Source organism: Plectropomus leopardus, chromosome 1, assembly GCF_026936395.1.
Source record: "Plectropomus leopardus strain MGB_pleo_1.0 chromosome 1, ASM2693639v1, whole genome shotgun sequence".
Taxonomy (NCBI): domain Eukaryota; kingdom Metazoa; phylum Chordata; class Actinopteri; order Perciformes; family Serranidae; genus Plectropomus; species Plectropomus leopardus.
This window is the reverse complement of record NC_142176.1, coordinates 8,943,507-8,963,387: the sequence shown is the minus strand read 5'-3', so window position 1 is coordinate 8,963,387 and position 19,881 is coordinate 8,943,507. Positions and strand designations below refer to the sequence as shown.

Genomic DNA, 19,881 nt, shown 5'->3' with positions numbered 1-19,881 from the left:
AACTGTTTTGTAAAATAAATAAATAGATAAATAAATGAATAATTCAGAAAAAAAAACTTAGTTTACACTTAAGACAAGAAAAATCAATTGCTTACTTTTTAAAATTTCCTTTAATTATCCCCGATAGTCCACAAGCAAATGAAATGGTTTTTTTGCATGTTTTATTTTTATTTTTATTTTTTTATTTTTAAAATTTCAATTTTGGACAACGTTATTAAATGATCATTCAGAAAGTATAATGCTCCTTAAGATACAGTCTATCCCTCCATCTGTTGAAACAATGCAAAAATACTGTATTGTAGCTTAAAGAAATATAACAATAGTTGTTTCAGTTACCTCATTTGCTATAATCTTCTTGCTTCCTCTGCATTTCCACACAAGCCCTAATCTAATCTAAAGTCATCTGAACTAATCCACTGCAGCAGCAGCAGCAGTGGTCGAGGTAAATTAGGTCTTTGACTGACAACCATCTGTCAGACGTGTGTCTAATTAGTTTGTTTTACTCAACTAATGCAAAAAAGGTGTTCAAAAATTTTAACTTTTATCTACTTGCTGTTACTCTCTAAGCTTTGTAAAACCAGCAAAAATAATTTACTGAATCATCATTATGTTGATTAAACAAATTTGCTTTAGTTAACAAATATTTTTTTCACATTAGGAGCAGTTAGAGTAGTTTTGGGAATAATAAAAATGAAAGATATTAAAATATTCAAATATTACTGATTAAAACTTCTGTTATGAGAGGTGAATGGGCCTGATAATATGTAACATTTTGCAACTGTCCATATTTTCTTGATTGTATTTCCCTAATGTATTAAATAATACCTGTGAAATAAAGTCTGTCCCTGGTGCAGTAATACAATACCTGGTAAATAAGAGAATACCTGGAAGTTATAATCCTACTCTTTGACAACAGCTGACATTCAAAAGGATTAATCAAATCCTCTTAAATTGATTCACCGTTGAACTCAACTGTGGACTTAAATGTCCACGCTGTTATAATCTTTAATTATACCTTATGATAAACCCACTGTCCATTTCCTGTCAACTCAACAAAATAATAGTGTTAACTTTAAAAATACACATCTGCACATTAAACAAATGTCTAAAATTATGTACTGCATCATGTTTTCTAGAGACCAAAGATTTGAAGTTACAGATGAGTGTTCCTCCTCTGGCTGATGAGGTTGGAGTCAAAAACATTTAGCAGTCCAATGCAGAAAACATTAAAATTCATGCACTCTGGAGAATTTTCATGCACTGATTTGTGCTTTTTCTGCATCACTTTATAGTGTAAGTATCTTTAATACTGGTTTAAGTCCTCTGCTACTTTTGCTACTTCCACGTTTTTATTAGGGGAGTCAAGTGCACATGTTCTAAAAGTGATACAGATGTGTCCTCTGTGTCCCCACCAAAATCTACCCCAAAGACAAAGGTCCCCTGACTGTAACAAAGCACATGATTGAACCCAGACTACATTTTTCCCCTTAAACTTAACCATTTTTTATTTTTTTTATTTAATTTTTTCTTTAACAGCAATTCACTGACAAATGATGTCATCCTGCGTACAGCAGTGTCGGATAAAAAAAAAAGACACGTATTGTTAGGTGCAGTACCTCATATACTATAATTACATCAGAGGAACACAGATATAACACATGAAAAGATATCGTAAAAGTTTTCATCAAGTTTAATCAGTGAGAGTAAACATGAAAAGTTCAGTGCTTAATTTAACTCCAAACCTAACCAGATCAGTGAATGGCCATCATCATTCTGCTAAAAAAAAGTAATTTGTTTGTGTAATTTGGAGGCCTTGCTAAAATAAAAAAAAAAGAAAAAGGAAAATAGTATTGATTAGCAATCACAATTTACACCTGAAAAACAGGAAAACCATTACGTTCAATTTTACACAAAATTGTTGGCCTAATTCAAATATTTTTCTGTCCTGTAAATCAGCTTAACAAGGACGTGAATTCAAAGACCACATCATGGATTTCACTTTCAGCATTTGCAGAAATGAAGTAATTTTCTTTTTTTTTTAATCTTTCAGTTTCATGTGTCAAATACTGTACATTTGATGCTCGCTGAAGCAAACACAAGATTGCCACTTTTGGCAGCTTGAAGTTTTTTTTCTTCTATTTTATGCCTTGAATGCAAACAGTGTTAATTAAAGCTATAAACAAAGCAATGCCAGCAGCAGCAGTTGGCTGCCAAGTGTCCGTGGATCTCCTAAACAAACCACAGGACCCTGAGCTGCATCAAGAGGCTCAGCCGAGGTCCAATCTGACATTTATCTCTCCCGGCCATTCTGCTGATGGCAGCACGACGTCGCTTTAGAAAGCAGCTGTTTGCTGTCAGAGATCTAGGTCAGGACAGAGAGAGCTGGACACACGACCGGCCACACTCCTGCCAACAGTTTACACACAGGCTGCACGGCCTCCGGTACATCTGGAACGGGCCCCAGAGTGATCCAGGGAGGATGATAGATATTTAAGATTCAATGCTTTTAACATGGTTGAAATTAGCATTAAAAAAACCTGAAACAGAACTGGAGACTTTAAATAAATGTTAGAAACATAAAGTTAACATAGTCAAACAATTAGAATTTAATGTGTACAAAGGGGGAAATAAGTGAATAGATAACTAGAACCAGCATTCTCACAGAAATGCTTTCAAAAACATAAAACATTAATGATTTGTACCATTTTATTCATAATGTCCCAGGAGGCCTCAAGAGAAATCAGAAAACATAACAGTGATGGGGACTCTGACTGGATTCACACTGGACAATAGGTTTTAAAATAACAGAGTGACCGACTGCCATGATCAAAATTTGTGTTTAGTTTATCTATTTAAAACAAGGAAAACTCAATAATGACAAGCATCAGTGCAGGAAACACTCATCACCAACTATTCCTTAAAAACGATGTGTGATGTGGAAGATGAAGATCTGCTGCCGGAGCTTTCCCCCTGACACACCTGACACACCTGACATACAGGTAAGAGGCTCAGCCGCCACAATCAGATCCCAAAGGCAGCTTTATCACACTGTTATATAACACACACACACACACAGGGCTGATGTGAGGACGCAGCCACACTGCCGTCGTCAGCACTGGCCAGATCAGATTTAACTGCCCCCCCACCCCTCATCTCCACCCTCCTCCTTGAGTTTCCTTCATGGTTACACTCTCCTTCTCTCTCTCTCTCTCTCTCTGTGTGTGTGTGTGTGTGTGTGTGTGTGTGTGTGTGTGTGCTCTTTTATCTTTCATATTCTTTCATATGTGCGTCCTGCTCAGACTGTTGAGGTTACTGAGTGTGAGGGCGGTGATGTAATCATGTATGTTGTAAGGTGTGAACAACAGATGTGACAAACGCAAAGGGTTTTACACAAACATGGCCAATATGTTTAGCTTAAAGAGATAATAATAATTGAAAAAAAAGGTTTGGTGCCACAGACATTGTGGAAATGTATCATAGGGGTTGCCTGCCAATAGTCGGCAGGTTGGCAGGCATCTCGCCGCGGTGACATGACTTCCACCATCACCTCCACCTTCAGATGACAAAATCAGCTTTTACCTCGCCTCAGAAATGTTGATATGATATGTATGAAATGTACAAAGGTAATATATTCATTCTTTGCAAAAATAATAATTTTGCTGTAGCGAGTGGGCTGAATTATTGTTCTTGTACAGAGAAAACCATGTACCTCCAACCTCTGTTATTTTTGATTTCTCAGAAGAACTGAAAGATGAATTGTTCTTTAGGATGAAACGTTTCCTTCTTCCTCAGCTATAAAAATCATTTAAAAACCCAATCAAACAATCACAAGTCACCTGTGACTGTTTTACTATTATATATGATATCATAAGATTATTATTACTTATACAGTATTGTACAGGCAGGATTTTACTGTTGAATTTGATTGAGGTGGACCTCATTTCGAACTAATAACTAATGATTATTTTCTTAATTAACTGATTGATTTGAATAAATAAAATGTCACTCAGAGCCCTGTGTGACATAATCACAAACCAACAGTCCAAACCTCAACATTTAAACAAATAAATCAGGTTTACTGGCCTACAGTCATTTAAAGAAAAAGCAACACTATCTTCACCAAACACAATCTTTTTAAATTAAACAAGAACAACAATACTACTACTACTACTACTAATGTTGTTGTTGTTGTTGTTGTTATCATTATTATTAGTAGTATTAGTATTAGTAGTAGTTGTAGTTGTAGTTATAGTAGTGTATTTTTGGGGGGTCAATTTCTAAGATTGCCTTAACAGTTGCAGTTGTTTTTATATTTTTCTAATCCATAGAGATTAATTTGTAACATGCTAACTGATAACTAAAGATGTCACATAAGTAAAACTGCAATATTAAATTGTAGTGATAAAGAAGTATAAAGTAACATGAGATCAAAATACTTAAGTAAAGCACAAGTACCCCAACTTTGTACTTCAGTACACGAGTGACTGTACTTAGTTTCATTCAGACTCTGTATATTGGTGGTAAAAATCTAAGGCTGCAACTCTATCAGGTGTGGACATGTCAATGGAGGTTTGTGCCATCGTTTGTTTTCAAAGACTTGCATGAAGTTCAGCGGAGCTTCATCAACATCATTACATAACACGGCTCCTCTAATCATTCTTTGAACCCTAATATAAGGCTGCTCTCATGCTAATCTATTTGTCTTGGTCTAATCTATGGCCTGCTCATGTAAGCAAGTCTTCACCTAAAACTTGATGGTGTCACAGTGTACTGCGGCTTATTATTATTATGTAAACCGTCATAATGCCGCGATTGGCCCAGCCAGCCGGCTGCAGCTGGTCATCTCCGCGGCAGAGTCATCTTCTAAACATAGAGAGCAGATCTGATCTGCAGCTCAGGACCAACACACACTCCTGTCGCAGGTGTCACGTTTATTCAACGCAGGTCGTATTATTGATGGCATGTGTCTTGTTTTGAAAGATCCGCTTAGAGTATGTGCTTCACCTTTTATGACTTTAATTGATTTCTCTTGGAGAAAAGATAATTTACTATATACATAGATGTGTCCTTATTAGTAAGATATTACAAAATATTTTTTAATAAATATAAGCAATATTTACAGAAAAGTAAGGACAGGGAACAAATGACTTTTTTTTTCATTTTTTTTTTAAAGATCCAGAAAGGTATTAAGGATTTCTTTACATGTGGCGCCCCAGTAACTTATCGGGGTGAGCATGTACCATTAAGGCTTGTTGCAGCTGCATACGTTTGAGTCCGGTCCCGGCCCTTTGCTGCATGTCACCCCCTCTGACTCCTACCTTTCCTGTCTGTGCCTCTCACTGTGAAAAAAGTAGAAAAGCTAAATAAATGATCTTTAAAACATTACATGTTTTAAAGATAATTTTTTTTAACATTCTAAGAAAGGGGAGATAAAAAATAAATACTGATGAACATATAGACAGACGAACAAAAACTCTGTTATGTATCTCCAAATATGTAATTTTTTCTGGGTTTTTTTTGATAGTGGACAGGGAACACACACTGTATGCAGATGACACAGTCATATTCTCTGCTTAACTGTCTCAGGGTGTTTACAGGTATCAGACACTCATGCTTTTTAAGACATTTTCAAGGTCATTTTTGAGCAAATATTAATGAACAAATGATCTTTTTCTTACGTAAGAATTGGAGGTAAGTATAATGATGAGTAGTGTTTATGTGATCCCATGCAGGGATTGGTTTCATGGCGTGTGTAACGTTAATCTGCATTTTGTCAATAGGTAATTGCAAGTATAAAGTAAAGAGAGAATATTAAGTTCAGTGGGACATTTAAAGATTTGTAACATCAGCAATGTGGACCGTCATGCAGAAGAGCTTGACCCTATTTTGAAAGAATAAATTTAAAGATGTGTATGTAAAATTAGAGAAGGTGTTTGTGGTAGATCTCACATATTCAAATTTGGGATTATTTAATTATTTGTTAGGCCATGCAGCAAAGAAATCCAACCAAGCCTGAATTATGAAGGATGCAATTATACTAATTCAACACCTTGGACCCCTAAACCACAAAAGCATTATCTTATAAAAGTAATAATTGTAGAAGCAGTAAGTAAGTCCTTTGTATTAGAAATAATAAAAATTGTTTGCAGATGACCAGTGAGATGGTCTGAGCAACCTACAAAGGATAAAGAACTGCAGGATTGTATTTTGTGAATGACAGATATCCCAAAAATGTTGAGATTTCTGGATCCTCCTTTAATTATTTTTTTTTTCATAATTATGACCTAGGTTAATATTTGAGTTTGCAAACCCAAATCCTTACCCCTTTTCCTACATTATTTGAGCAAATAATACACACAATTTCAATAAATAATAAAGCAATAATGATATCCCTCATGAGGTTTGCTCATAAGATATTAAAAGGCACCAGCAGCACATTATAAGTAAATTAAAGCTGCATAATACATGAAGAAGAGATGAGTCGAACATTAGTCTATTAGCTTGTTCTGGTCTAAATGCTGTTTAAACATTTTTCTTTACTGTTTCTTGTGTATGTTGTGACACATTTTTGCACAAATTAAATGTTTGCATAAAATCAGGTTGTAACCAACTTAAAAAAAAACCCAAAACAAACATTTTTTCTGCACAAATTAAAGATTTGCATAAAATCAGGTGAATGGAAATATACCATATGTGTTTCATGACTGCTTTTGGAAACATGAATGACTTCAAGCCCACATCAATACTCAGTGTGTAATTGGGCGAATCCACGCAGAAATCCTGCAGAAACACTGACCTCAGAAAACTAATTAACTGGTAAATCTTCGAAAGGTCAACAGTGTGTTGGCCAGGGATGAAGAGAGTAGCCACCATATGGCTAAAGATGCCCACAAGAAGTGTGTCTTCGCTGCTCTTTTAATCTTTTGAGCTAATTGTGTTTCTTCCCCCCTCTCGTCTTCTGGTACCCAGGCAGACAAAATGTGGTCAAACTCTAATCTACTTAACTGCTTTCCACTTTGTTTTTCCAATTACAGTCAGGCTTTGTTTTTGTGGTGCTGGAAGTCGCTGACATCAACATTAAATTTTGCCCTTGGAGCAAAATTTCTACTTAGAGTTTAGTAGAGATGAAACAAATATAGCAGTTGTTTTCATTTTCCCCAACTGATATTCAAAATAAACAGCTGTTCAACATAAATATCAACTCTGTGTCATATAAGCTGCACACATTTTTAATATAATTGGACGGATCAAATGACTGAGAAATATGTCAGTCTGGATGTAACCAGGATTTAACAAGTCTAGAGGTCAAGAGTTCACCCCCTCTGTGCAACCCCACCCTCACAAGAAACTGACAATGGTCAGTAGAAAAAATAGGGAGATTTTTTAATATTTAATTTAATTTTATCTACAATACTTGTCATTCAAAGTTATTTATATGTATATATGTTATGTTACCCCAAAAAATTAGGAAAAATATGAAAAAACAGACACAACAGAAAGCTGACTTTGAACATAAAGTCAACTGTCTAACTAACTATGTTGTTAATAAAGCAAACTAGGAATGAGTCTGTCGAAATGACTACAGAGCGCTCCAATAACCCAAAAGTTTCTGATATTTTAAGGAATGACCTATGGCAAACATGAACACCATAAAGACTTCCCTCTATAAAACTGCTGGGGCCCCAATATAAAAAGCACAAATTTAAACTGAAAGAAACAACCAACAATGACATGAACTAATTAGGCTGAATGACATAAAGTCATAAAAAGGATTGATCAAAAAACAGCCCCTGCAAGATATGATTAAAAGTAAACCTCTGGGGTCTGCGGGTACCCCAAACAATAAGCAGTGTTATATATCAGATGTTGTGGTTTCAGCTTGTTCTTCTGTTTAAAGTGTTCAAATGTCCAATTTAAGATCAGTCATTAAAGCAGTTATTAACAAGTGCAGAACATACAGAAAACAAACAAACAAACAAAGGTACAGATGCCAGCGCACAGATGTCAGAAACGTGACAGCTTGCGTCCTCGTCAGATTAAGATCATTTGCTTGAAGCACTCAACTGTGTGAAGAGACAAATGACAAAAATGTTGCAGAAAGTTAGAGGACGACCAAACTGTCATTAACAACGGGAGCGTTGTTTGACACCTGCTTTGAATTTAAACATCTACACTTCCACAGAGCTCCTCCATGGCTGCTCTCCAGTTTGATTTTCACAATCCAGTATTTTCATTTTCATTGTCTGTCTTCCTTTTGAAGCCTCTCTTGTCTAAATCACAGAAATATTGTCAAGTGCTTTTTATTTTATCCCAAATTGTCTGGCATTTTGGTAAACAACAAGCCAATTTCATTTAAATGTGATTACAAGCTGAGTTTTGGACGCTGGTTTTTAGCGGCTCTGGTGCTCCAGTCTCCTGTTAGCTGCAGCTCAACACTGATTCTAGCTGCTTAATAATAAATGCGAGATCCTCATGAATAAGCTAAATTAGTGTCGCCTAAAACATCAGCCATTCAAAACTCTATTATTCCTCCTGTGACCTTTTTCTTCTGGCAGCCAGAGGGGAAGCGGATGATCTCTAGTTTGTCAAAAAAGAGAGAAATGGGAGTTAATGGGCAGCTTATCAGCAAACACTGGGGGTCATTATGGATGGGAGGCAATCACACAGATCAAATATACAGCGAGGAGGAAATGGAGCTGGAATTCGGAGGCAAAAAAAGGAAGGGAAATACAAATTGAAGAGGCTGGTAAATATAATAATGTGCGCCTCATGTAATCAAATGCAGATACTGAAGAGGAGCGTTGACTGATGGATGCCCTGGTGGACAGAGGAGACACGAGGAGCTGCATGGGAACTGGTCTAAAGTTACGGCAGAGAGTTTTAGGAGTCGTCACTGTTGCTGTTTTTTTCCTGTTTTTGTTTGCAGACATGATAGAGATCTGATCAGCAGCACCAATGTTCTGGCAATGTGACTGATTGATCCAGTAGATGAACAGTAAAGATTAAGAGGATGACAAATAAGCGTGCTGCTTACACAGCGCGTGGGGCTAATCCCCCTCCTCCACCCTCCTCCTGGGCTCCCTTTTGAGGAGCTGCCACCGAGGAGCACCCACAGACAGTGACGGACCCCGGCGGCCAGAGGGAGGACACGCAACCTGTTGTTGTGCAACAAGTGTGAGCTTGAGCTCATGGCAGGACCCCAGTCCATCTGTATCTCCACACAGTAGAGGATCAACCCACCATCTGCCCACTGGGGACCACTGGAGGCCTGACAGCTACATACTTTATATTTGAAGTGTTTTTTATGACAACAAACCCAAAAGGAGCTTGAACTTTTTCTCATTTGATCCTGGAAACTGTATCTTGACACTTCACACTCCAGAGAAGAGGACTAAAGTTTCTTTACTCCAGTTGTCACCACCTGAAGAGACATTTTCGTAATGGAGGATCACATGTTGAAGATCCCCATGATGTCGTCTGCTTCCCCAAGTGAGTCTTCTGGAAGTGGCGGGACAGACGACAGCAGAGGAGGTGAGAGTTTCACATGACCACTCAGAGCAACGAGGAGCAACAGATGTCCATGATGTCTGAAAAATGCAAACTTGATCTTTAATTTAATTTTTTTTTAGTTGATTTATGGAGGGTTTTTTATATTTATCATCTTAGTTTTTTGATTTTATGTTTGAGATTTGATTTGCCTTTTATAACTGAATATTTAACTCAATAACCATCTGTTTAATTTAATGAAACCTTTAACATCACACAAATATTAAGAAACTGAAAAATCATAAATATGCATAAAAGTCAATTATATTGTGCATTTATTAAATGAAAATATAATTAATTAAAGGCCTAGAAGAATGTTTATCCAACTGTAAGCTATGTTATTTGAATGTATGTATAATTAATGGGTTTATTTGGATAAATGTCAGTATCTTTGCATCGTTTATGTTAGCTGTTAATCTGCCTCCAGCCATTTTTATTGTTTTAAATTCATAATCATCCACTAAATTAGATTTTCAGGCCTAAGCGGCTGTTGCAGTAGACTGAGCTGACAGTACAGATGGCAGGCACACGTATGAAACAATACCAGACCACATGAATGGCACTAACCGACGTGCACTATGTGGATGTGTTTTGACTCACAGCCAAGAGTCCACCCCCGGGCAAAGCCCTGAGCCCCGCTCTGGTCTGCAAAGTGTGCGGCGACACCAGCAGCGGGAAGCACTACGGCATCTACGCCTGCAACGGCTGCAGTGGCTTCTTCAAACGCAGCGTGAGGAGGAGGCTCATTTACAGGCAAGAGAAAATCCAGCTCTGCTTCTGGATAAAAACTTTGTTTCGGCAGTTGAGTTTTGTCCTTTAATTGACTTCAGGTGCAGTGATTAAATATGTTCCCCTTCCATTAAAACTACTTTGTAAAAGAGGTGCATTATGGGACAGCAGTCCCCCTTTTAGGGTGTTATCCAAAGCATTCCCATGACCATTCAGAGCATATTTTGTCACATAATAACAAAATGAAGTAATTGCATTTTTTTAACTAATTGCAACTGAAAATGTTGCCACTATATTACTGAGCACACAGTATTAATGTAAACATTAAGATCAAGAAGATTTTAGTTGTTTAGTGTGTGTTTATTTGAAAACCTTTGACTGAATTTGGCATTAGAAATAAGCTCCACTCCCTTTTTTGAATTTTAAAAGTGAGGCTGTTTGTTTACATTTGAACCATAGCGGTAGTTATAATAATTTGGTAAAGGTCAAGCTATGAAGTATTTTAAATTTAGGTAAGTTCTCAACCTGTGACTTTTATTTTCACATAAATTAGTATGAACATCAGATCATTTTTTACCATAAATTTTTATTTTTCATAATTTTTATAGTTAGTTTTCGATTGGTTTCCCCCTTTAAAGTCTCGGTTGTGGGTTAACAGGTGCCAGGCTGGTACAGGCATGTGTCCAGTGGACAAAGCTCATCGCAACCAGTGCCAGGCGTGTCGGCTGAAGAAGTGCCTGCAGGCGGGCATGAATAAGGATGGTAAGTTCTTTTTATTTTGCATGTAATAAAATAAGAAAAAAGAGAGAGAAAAAAATACATAAACAAAGAAAATACACAAGTGGTATAAAAAAAATCTCTGAAGACTTGTGAAAGGACACAATTTAATGATTACCACCAGTTCAACAGTCGTAAAAAAAATATTGACAGAAAAGGGATAAGTATATGATTTCTGTAAACAAGTAGTACTACATATAAAATAATAATAAAACCAAGGAAGAAAAAAAAGAAATAAATTGCAGTTAGAAAACAACAACAACTAGATATAAGCCCAAGGAAGTTAAAAAAGAAAAAAAAAAACAATTTCCAAACAAGAAATACCAAAAAAATAAAAACCAACGAATAATAATAATAACAGTAATAATAAACAATTTCCAAAATAAGAAATACTCATTTTAACTGATCTTTTACTGATCTTGTTTTTATTTATTCTGTATGTTTTACTGACTTTAATTGACTCTGTTTTTGTCTCTGTTAACTGCCTTTGAGTATTGTGAAAAGCGCTCTATAAATAAAATGCATTATTATAATTATTATAATTATTATTGTTATCAATAAAAATAAAACAAGGATTTCCATAAAATACTTACACTGCTTACATTCACTGTGTCATTATTAATTATTTACACAATACTTTACTCCTACAAGATTAGCTTCTTGAGATCTTTAAAAAAAAAAAAACGAGTGAAAAACTATGTGAAACTGACTGAATAAAAGATCAACAGATCCTGTAGTGATAATAATGGTTCTGAGAGGTAGTTACAAAGGACCTGACTGGAAATGGGAGGTGAACTGTCAAGTTCAAATGTACCTGTATCTGCAGTTTATTGATGTCAAAGTAAGCTTTTAAACATATTTTTTGTTATACAAAGTAAATGTTTTTGCCGCCAGTAAATGTTCTTAACATGCAAAACATCCAGCAGATCATGTTAGAAACATTCACTGTCTGATCTTCAAATGTAACTGTGAGGTCAAAATTAAAACCCCAGATGTATCTCATCATGTTTTATTCCTTTTCCCCTCTGCAGCAGTGCAGAACGAGCGGCAGCCCCGCAGCACAGCTCAGGTCCGCCTGGACTCCATCGACGTGGACCCTGAGAAGGAGCACCTGGCTACCACACGGGAGCCCACCTCCTCATCATCATCTTCCTCGTCATCTTCCTCCTCCTCCTCTGTCATCACGTGGCCCCACATCACCTCCTCCATGTCCATCACCTCCTCTGTCGCCCCCCAGCGCTGCATCAGTCCCCAGAACAACCATCGCTTCATGGCCAGCCTCATGACGGCCGAGACCTGCGCCAAGCTGGAGCCCGAGGACGGTGAGGAGGGTTTGGGATGGTATTATGCAACATTCATCACTCCAGGTTTTGGAGTCATGAAGGGATGTAACACGAAAACAGTGTTACAAGACAACCATCCTAGCTTCATGAACTTAAATGTTTGTGGATGAAACTGGACTGGAAAGACCAAGCCCTGAAAAATGAAGCCAACATGAAAGTGCAAGAAACTGTCGTTCTTTGAATGACCACTTGAGGCTGGCTCCAAAAGCGAGTTATATCCTGTAGACCCCCATGTTAAAATGCCCAACTTTACAGCAGAAATAAACATGTTTACAGCCTGGTACAAAAAATGGTTTTGGTCTCTATAGCTAATTTCTACATTCTTGACAACTGCACAGAGGAGAATTTTTGTATAACTCACCTGTTGACATTTTATTAAGGCTTACAGTTGTGCGTATTTAATAGCGGGCCACTTTTAGTGATCAGCGGTCCACTGAAAGTTTTCTCATCTTCTCAGTCAGATCACAGTATGACATTGAGATTTATCATCCAGTTCTGCATTAGCTTAAACTCTTTTTTTCCTGTTTTTAGTCGATGAGAACATTGATGTGACCAGCAATGAGCCAGAGCGAGCGTCCTCGGAGTACCACATGGCTCTGTACCCGTCCAGCTCAGAAAATGTGTACGAGACATCAGCAAGGCTGCTCTTCATGTCGGTGAAGTGGGCCAAGAACCTGCCAGTGTTTTCAAACCTGCCCTTTAGAGACCAGGTGAGATTCCTACAAAAATTATATATACCTTTTTTTAAAATTTTATTTTAAGACTGAAGTAAATGTTACATTTTTATTTTCAGATTTTTATTTTAAATTTGCAAGTAAAAGTAAGTCACAATATTTTTCAGAGAAAATTTGTTGTATATGTGTAGGTTCTGACATTTTGAAGGTGACAGTTTAAAAAATAATTCAGTAAATATACTTTTGCTTTAAAAACCGCGGATCCCTACCAGAAAAATACAAATATTTTGTTGCATTCAATTTATACAAATCTGTAGGAAAATAAGGTTGTGAGCAGTGTTAATTTTGGGACCCAGTTTAGTTTTAATCTTGGTCTTTTAATGAAAATGTTTTAATGACCCCAGAAACCCAACGTGTACATATATGTGCATGTTTCACATCATCATTTAGATATATTTAGATATTTAGATATATTTGATAGATCGATAAATTAAACAAAAAAAATGAAAACATAAACTCCCGATATCTCGTATTAGCTCACAATTTTGATTTTGTAGATAAAAAATATTTGTCATAAAATATATTTAATATGATACTTAATATAATCATACAAATATAAACAGAAAAACAATTGATAGTCACAAATTTTTTTTTTTTTTAAATTAAAATTGGTCACAAGTGTACTAAATGATTTCATAATATTGTGTTTATTGCTTGATTATAGTTTAATTTCTTTTAAAAATACAATACAACCTTTACTTTGACAAACCACTGAAGCTTAATCAAAGCTTTTTTCTTCACAGTTTTAACTTTACATGTCTTGTTCGTGTCCCTTCAGGTGATCCTGCTGGAGGAGGCGTGGAGCGAGCTCTTCCTGCTCTGTGCCATCCAGTGGTCTCTGCCTCTGGACAGCTGCCCGCTGCTCTCTTTGCCAGACCTCTGCCCCGGCATGCAGGGAAAGACCAGCTACACCAGCCTGGACCTGCGCCTCCTGCAGGAGGTCTTTAGCCGCTTCAAGGCGCTCGCTGTCGATCCCACTGAGTTTGCCTGCCTCAAGGCTATCGTGCTCTTCAAGCCAGGTGAGGATCCAGAGGGGCTAGAAATGAAGACTTACGTACTTCATGATTTCAGTTTTCCCCTGACCTTTTATCAGGCACCTTTGTTGATCAGAATTGGATCATAAATAATGGGAATATTCCCATAACATTTAATGAGCATATTCATTTTTCCATAGAGGATTATCCTCCTATGAGCTTCCCTTTAGCACCACCCAAAGACACCCAAAATCTAAATCTTTCTGATTTTCAACTTTGTTGTCCATGAAAGGGAAATTTGCCTTGTTGCCAGCAGAAGCATAACTTGCACACACGTGAAAATAAAAATCCTAAATGCTATCACATAAAATGATACAAACATAATACAAATATGTAAAATATAAACTTAAACCCACCACTCCTGCAGGTTGTCATAATATATACTGAGCATATTCTTATCGTAATAAACTGTTTTGACTTTAAAAGCTTCATGGTTGTTTCTCTGCTGATTTTACATAAAAATAATTCAGTTGTCAATATGAATTGGTGTAATTATGAGCAGAGAGTTGCATCAACTCGTACTACATGGCTACTTTTTCTGTATTTTTTTAACAGTATTTGTCTGAATTTGTGTGACTGACATTGGTGTTTCCTCTCCTGCACAGAGACTCGTGGTTTGAAAGATCCAGAACAGGTGGAGAACCTGCAGGATCAGTCTCAAGTGATGCTGGGACAACACATCCGCTCACATTACCCCAGTCAACCAGCCAGGTATGTTACCTGTATGTTACAGCTTCAGTGCCTATATATATATATATATATATAGCCTCACAGCAACTTACATAAATAATTTCTAGAATCATAATTAAAAGGGTGGTGGTCCCAGCTATTCTTCAAACAGCATTAAAACTGTTTTGAAATTAAAAATACACTAAGTTAATTTTAATGGTGCATTAACAGTCCATTAAGAACTGAAACTTGTAATTTGCTCTTTAAGAGTTGTGCATTAAATGAGATAGCAACAAATTGTTCATATATGTTGTAGAATTTCCTGTTGGATGAAAGTTTTTGTTTCGTGTGTGTGTTCAGGTTTGGAAAGCTGCTTCTTCTCCTTCCCTCTCTGCGTTTCGTGAACTCGGAGCGGATAGAGCTGCTGTTCTTCCACAGGACCATTGGAAACACTCCCATGGAGAAACTCTTGTGTGACATGTTCAAAAACTGAAACCCACAAACCCGTGCAGTCATCAGTAACCTCCAGGTGTGGAGGGACGATGTATTTGAGAGATATTTGCTTTGTATTTCTGTACACATATCAGAGATTCTGCGTGCTGTTATTTTTTTAAAGGCCACTTTATTGTTTGTTTGTTGTTTCCACATCAGGTCATTCAGAAAATGAAAATGCAATCCAGTTCTTATCCTCATGCTTTCTGTCTATTTGTATTATATTTAGACTTTCATTTGTGTCTGAAGTGACTCATGATACATTTCATCCTACCAGTGTTTCATTATATTTGTTTTGTGACATTTTCAATCAGATGTTTATTTGTTTGGTATTTCCATTCTGTCATTACTGTGACTGTTCTATTCATGTCATGACTCCATAAAGTAAAAAAAAATGCTTGAAAATGGTTTTTGATTCTGTTTTTACACAGTTTTATACACTTTACAAGAGGCGATGTAGTGTTTAGACTTTCACTTATAATGGAAATAATTCCTTGCATGATTCAAAGATACAAATATATAAACGAGGGAGGGGAAAAAAGGGATATATTATGTGTCAGCCACAAGACTTAAATATTTACTGAGACCCGGAGCCCATGTGATGCAGGGAATCGATCAAATAGCGCCCTCTTCTGTCTGTTAAACACACACACGCATGCACGCACACACGCACATGCACACGTGCGCGCACACACACACACACACACACACACACACACACACACACACACACAAAATATAAAATGTAGTTTACTTGTTCAGAAGTTGCCCTTTAAGAGACAATCAGTCCTGTATACAGAAGGCCAATTACTTCTCATATATGCAATTACTGTATGGAACAGACATGTTGGGTTTAAGGGCCTGTTAAGGGCTTTTCTTGGATACAAACAAGAGTCTAGTATTTGGGTGATAAACCTGCGTGCAGAGACTCTGTGGTCATCTTGTTAAGAGATGGAGGGATACAGTTACAGATGGAGGGTTGAAATAAGAAACAACACTGATCCTGTCATTCTTCATTTCCACTGGCATGCTGTCATTTGATTCATAAATAATTCATAAACATAATAGCAGTCTGTGAAAACTTGTAATCATTGTAATCGTGTTAAACCAAGAATGTGGTGACTGTTCTCACATGAAAAAATGAGTTTGTGTATGAAGTAAATGACAGCGTTGGAAATTAAGATTTCCAGTTGTGAAAACATCGGCACAGCTCGTATTATCTTCATCTTGAGAATCTCTGTGTTTGTGTTTTCATGGCAAAATGTGGTGACATGCTGACATTGGGAGTAAGAAATACCACAGAAGCAGTTTTGAGGTGCTGATATCTTTCTGTCTATCTGAATTTTTGTCAATGCAATAATGATGCAACCGTGCAAGATACAGTCAAGAAACTTTAGTGTGTAGTTGAGATCACAATGAAGGCCCAGTTCAAAGATGAGTGTGGTTTGAGCAAGCAGGGGTTGAGTTAGGGGGATAGGAAATGAGAAAGGTGCCAACGTTCACCCCTCACCATCATTCTCTTCAAGTGGCAGATCTCTGTATTGCTGCTGAAAATATCCCAGTGCAACATAGTCTCTAGTTGTTGTTTGTCAGGAGCAGAGACTGAGTAAATTATGGACATAGTTACTAAGAGATCACTCATTTGTTTGCAGACTCACATTTTGAAACCACAAGTTTATCATTTTGGCCCTCGCCATCTGGGTTTTGCTGGTGCCAAAGGTGACTATATTTGGTAGACAGGGTGAAGCTGTGGGGGAACAAAGGGTGGATCTGACTGAACCCCTGAGGTGACATCTTGCAGAAAGCTTGACACCCATAGCAGCCCTACCCTTAATTATGTGTAACTTTGGGCCTTAATAAAATGCAATTATCAGAGCCATTTTTTGATCTTGGTTGGGCATTTTAACACGGTGAGGTCTATGTCTTGCTCTTGGAGCCAGCCTCAAGTGGTCATTAGAGGAACTGCAGCTTTTGGGACTTCTGCGTCAGTGGCGTGTCCAGACTTTTTTTTACGGGGTGGCCCAAGTGGGGCACTGACTTATGCAGGAGTGGCATGAAATATGGGTGCTGCTGTGGGCACACACGTCAGCATAGCTTTAATTTACCGTTTATGTCTCCTACCTACTTTAATAACTAACATTGTAGTGTCTTACATTCCTGTTTATGGTTGAGTTTAAATGACAAATAGACCTACCAATCAGAACGACACCACACATAAGTCAAATAATGCTTCCTTACTTTATTACAGATTATTGTTCCTCCTAAAGTAAATAGCATAATAGCAAGTATAACGTGCCAACACAATTAAAGTATCAAAAAAATGAAAGAATAAGCCTGTGTGAACTGTCAGGGTTAAGGCTGAATTGCACCTATAAACAATAATTCAGTTCACTCTTTAAACAGTTCAAGCTGGCTCGACAGATAGCCAGTGATAATGGGGTTGAACCTGGGGTGGCCAATCAGATTTAAGGGGTGGCCTTCTGCCACCCCAGGCCACTCCCTGGATACGCCCCTGTTCTGCATTGGCTTTATTTTTCAGCCCTGGAGGTTGCAGCTTGGTCAGGAGGTTGGTTGCTGTAGCACTGTGATTCTGGTTGGGTGAATAATATGTGACACAAGATTTGTTTTCTTCCAAGCAGTCCATGCTGGTTTCTTTTAAGCATCACTATCATCTTTTTTTAACCTTAACCAAGTAGCTTTTGCACCTAAAATTAACTCAAACTTAACTGCTGAAGTGCCACATCAGAAAAGTTTTTATAAGAATCATGCTGAAGGGATATACATCTGTGCAGTAACAGTATTAGATATTCTCAAAATTAAGTGTTCTTTTAAACGACATGTGAAAGCAGAAATAGAAGCTGTGTCATGTCTGAATGTCAGGCTGATACGAGACGTCACTCAGTATTACTTTACCGTCTAATTCAAACACATGAAAGCATCAGAGGAGCAAAGCTGAACGCAGGGGGTGGACAAATCGAACGCTTCTTATTGTTTTGTGAGCCAGTGCTGCAAGTGAATTCATAGCTTTACTTTCAGTGCAGTCATTTAGCTTTAAGAGATTCATGATCGGTGGCCTTTTTATGTTGAAATAGCAGCATTTGAGCTTTGTGTGTGAGGCCCTCTGTCAGAAAATCCTGCTGATCAGATCAGCTGGCCCTCTGCGGCCTCCGTCATATGAGTGAGCTCACACATCCAGATTAAGACACTTTGAGCCCTCAAAGGAGATTCATTTTGTTTCACAGCAAAATATTCTGCGAAAATGCGTCCAACAGCTGTAAACATACCTTTAAATTTTGTATTTAGTATTTTATTGGAGTCCATATAAATGCTCCTGTTTGAAGTTAAAGGTTTGTGATCTGACCAATAACTCTGCTGCTGTAACTACAAACTCTGTATTTCCTACATTTCGTCTTTTTGTATCACAAAATAAAACACGTTCAGAGTGATGCTGAACTGAAGTCTTGCCTCACGTGTCAAATGATCCATTTTCTCATTTTGCCCGTTCCTAAGCTCTTTTCACACAAAGGTTGCCTGTTTAAATGAGAGATTTTCATCTTATTATGAGATTAGTCTCTTGAGTAACAGGCAGAGGGAGGCAAACAGGTTAAAACCACGTTGCAGCGCAAAAACTGACATTACCTAATCTGAACAAATTATCACAGAGAGTGCTTTTATTAAAACGTGAATACACAACATATTACATTGCATCAGACATAATCTTAATTAGCTACATGAAGCAAATAAGTCGTATAATGTTTTTATATTGGCTTTGTGTAATTTGTGTCATTTCATTAGCAAGTTTAGGAGGGTTTTTAACACAGGGAATTGTAAATGTAGACACAGTGAGTGAGAAAGGTCAGAGTTTACCACAACAAAACATTTCTTTGGTGGGTCCAGTATAAAGGTTTCTTCAAGGCTGCAACTTTCTGTTACTTAAAATTAATCGATTGCTTGGTTTGTCAAACTTTAGAAAAGAGTGAGAAATGTTTTCACAGTTACCCAGAGCCCAAGTTACACCTTTACATTGCAAAATAACTGTTTTGTTGGTCTTGAATATGCTTCTTTGTGTCCAAATCCAGTGTTTGCTGGACCCATCCACCTCGCCCCTCTGCTAGGAACACTGCCCAAGCGGAAAATTTGGGGCTCTGGGAGTGAGACTAGGCTGCTATCTCTCCATAAACAACGCCTATATATTTGCATGTGCAGGTGTGTGTGTGTGGGCCTGTGTGTGTTAATATACAGTATACACTGTAACTAGAGAGTGAAAGAACTGAAATTCCCCTTATGACTTTGATGCAGGATTCTTCTTTTTAAGTCCATATAGCATATAAAAGTGAATGACAAAGCAAAGTTAATAAGTGTCATATCAAAGAGAAACAATATCACTTCAAGGAGCACCGGAGGTCACTTTAGGTCAGTTTCTTCCTCCACTTCTTCACTTATATTCTGTAATGTTGAACCTCTCTCTCTCTCCTCGTACTCCCCTCTGTGCAGTTGTTAATCTTGTTAATACTGGAATGTGTCTGGGTGTTTGGGCCAAACTGTCCCGACGCATTA

General features: G+C 37.4%; 1 protein-coding gene across 1 annotated transcript; it reads left to right on the top strand.

Annotated features, from left to right (window-relative positions):
• The first annotated feature begins 9,112 nt into the window (after nucleotides 1-9,112).
• LOC121945508 (photoreceptor-specific nuclear receptor-like) lies at nucleotides 9,113-15,725 on the top strand. The gene is made up of 8 exons (XM_042489722.2): nucleotides 9,113-9,531; nucleotides 10,149-10,299; nucleotides 10,934-11,037; nucleotides 12,084-12,374; nucleotides 12,927-13,105; nucleotides 13,908-14,148; nucleotides 14,769-14,874; nucleotides 15,193-15,725. The coding sequence occupies exons 1-8, from the start codon at nucleotides 9,441-9,443 to the stop codon at nucleotides 15,323-15,325; spliced, it is 1,296 nt and encodes a 431-aa protein (XP_042345656.2). The 5' UTR covers nucleotides 9,113-9,440; the 3' UTR covers nucleotides 15,326-15,725.
• The last annotated feature ends 4,156 nt before the right edge of the window (nucleotides 15,726-19,881 follow it).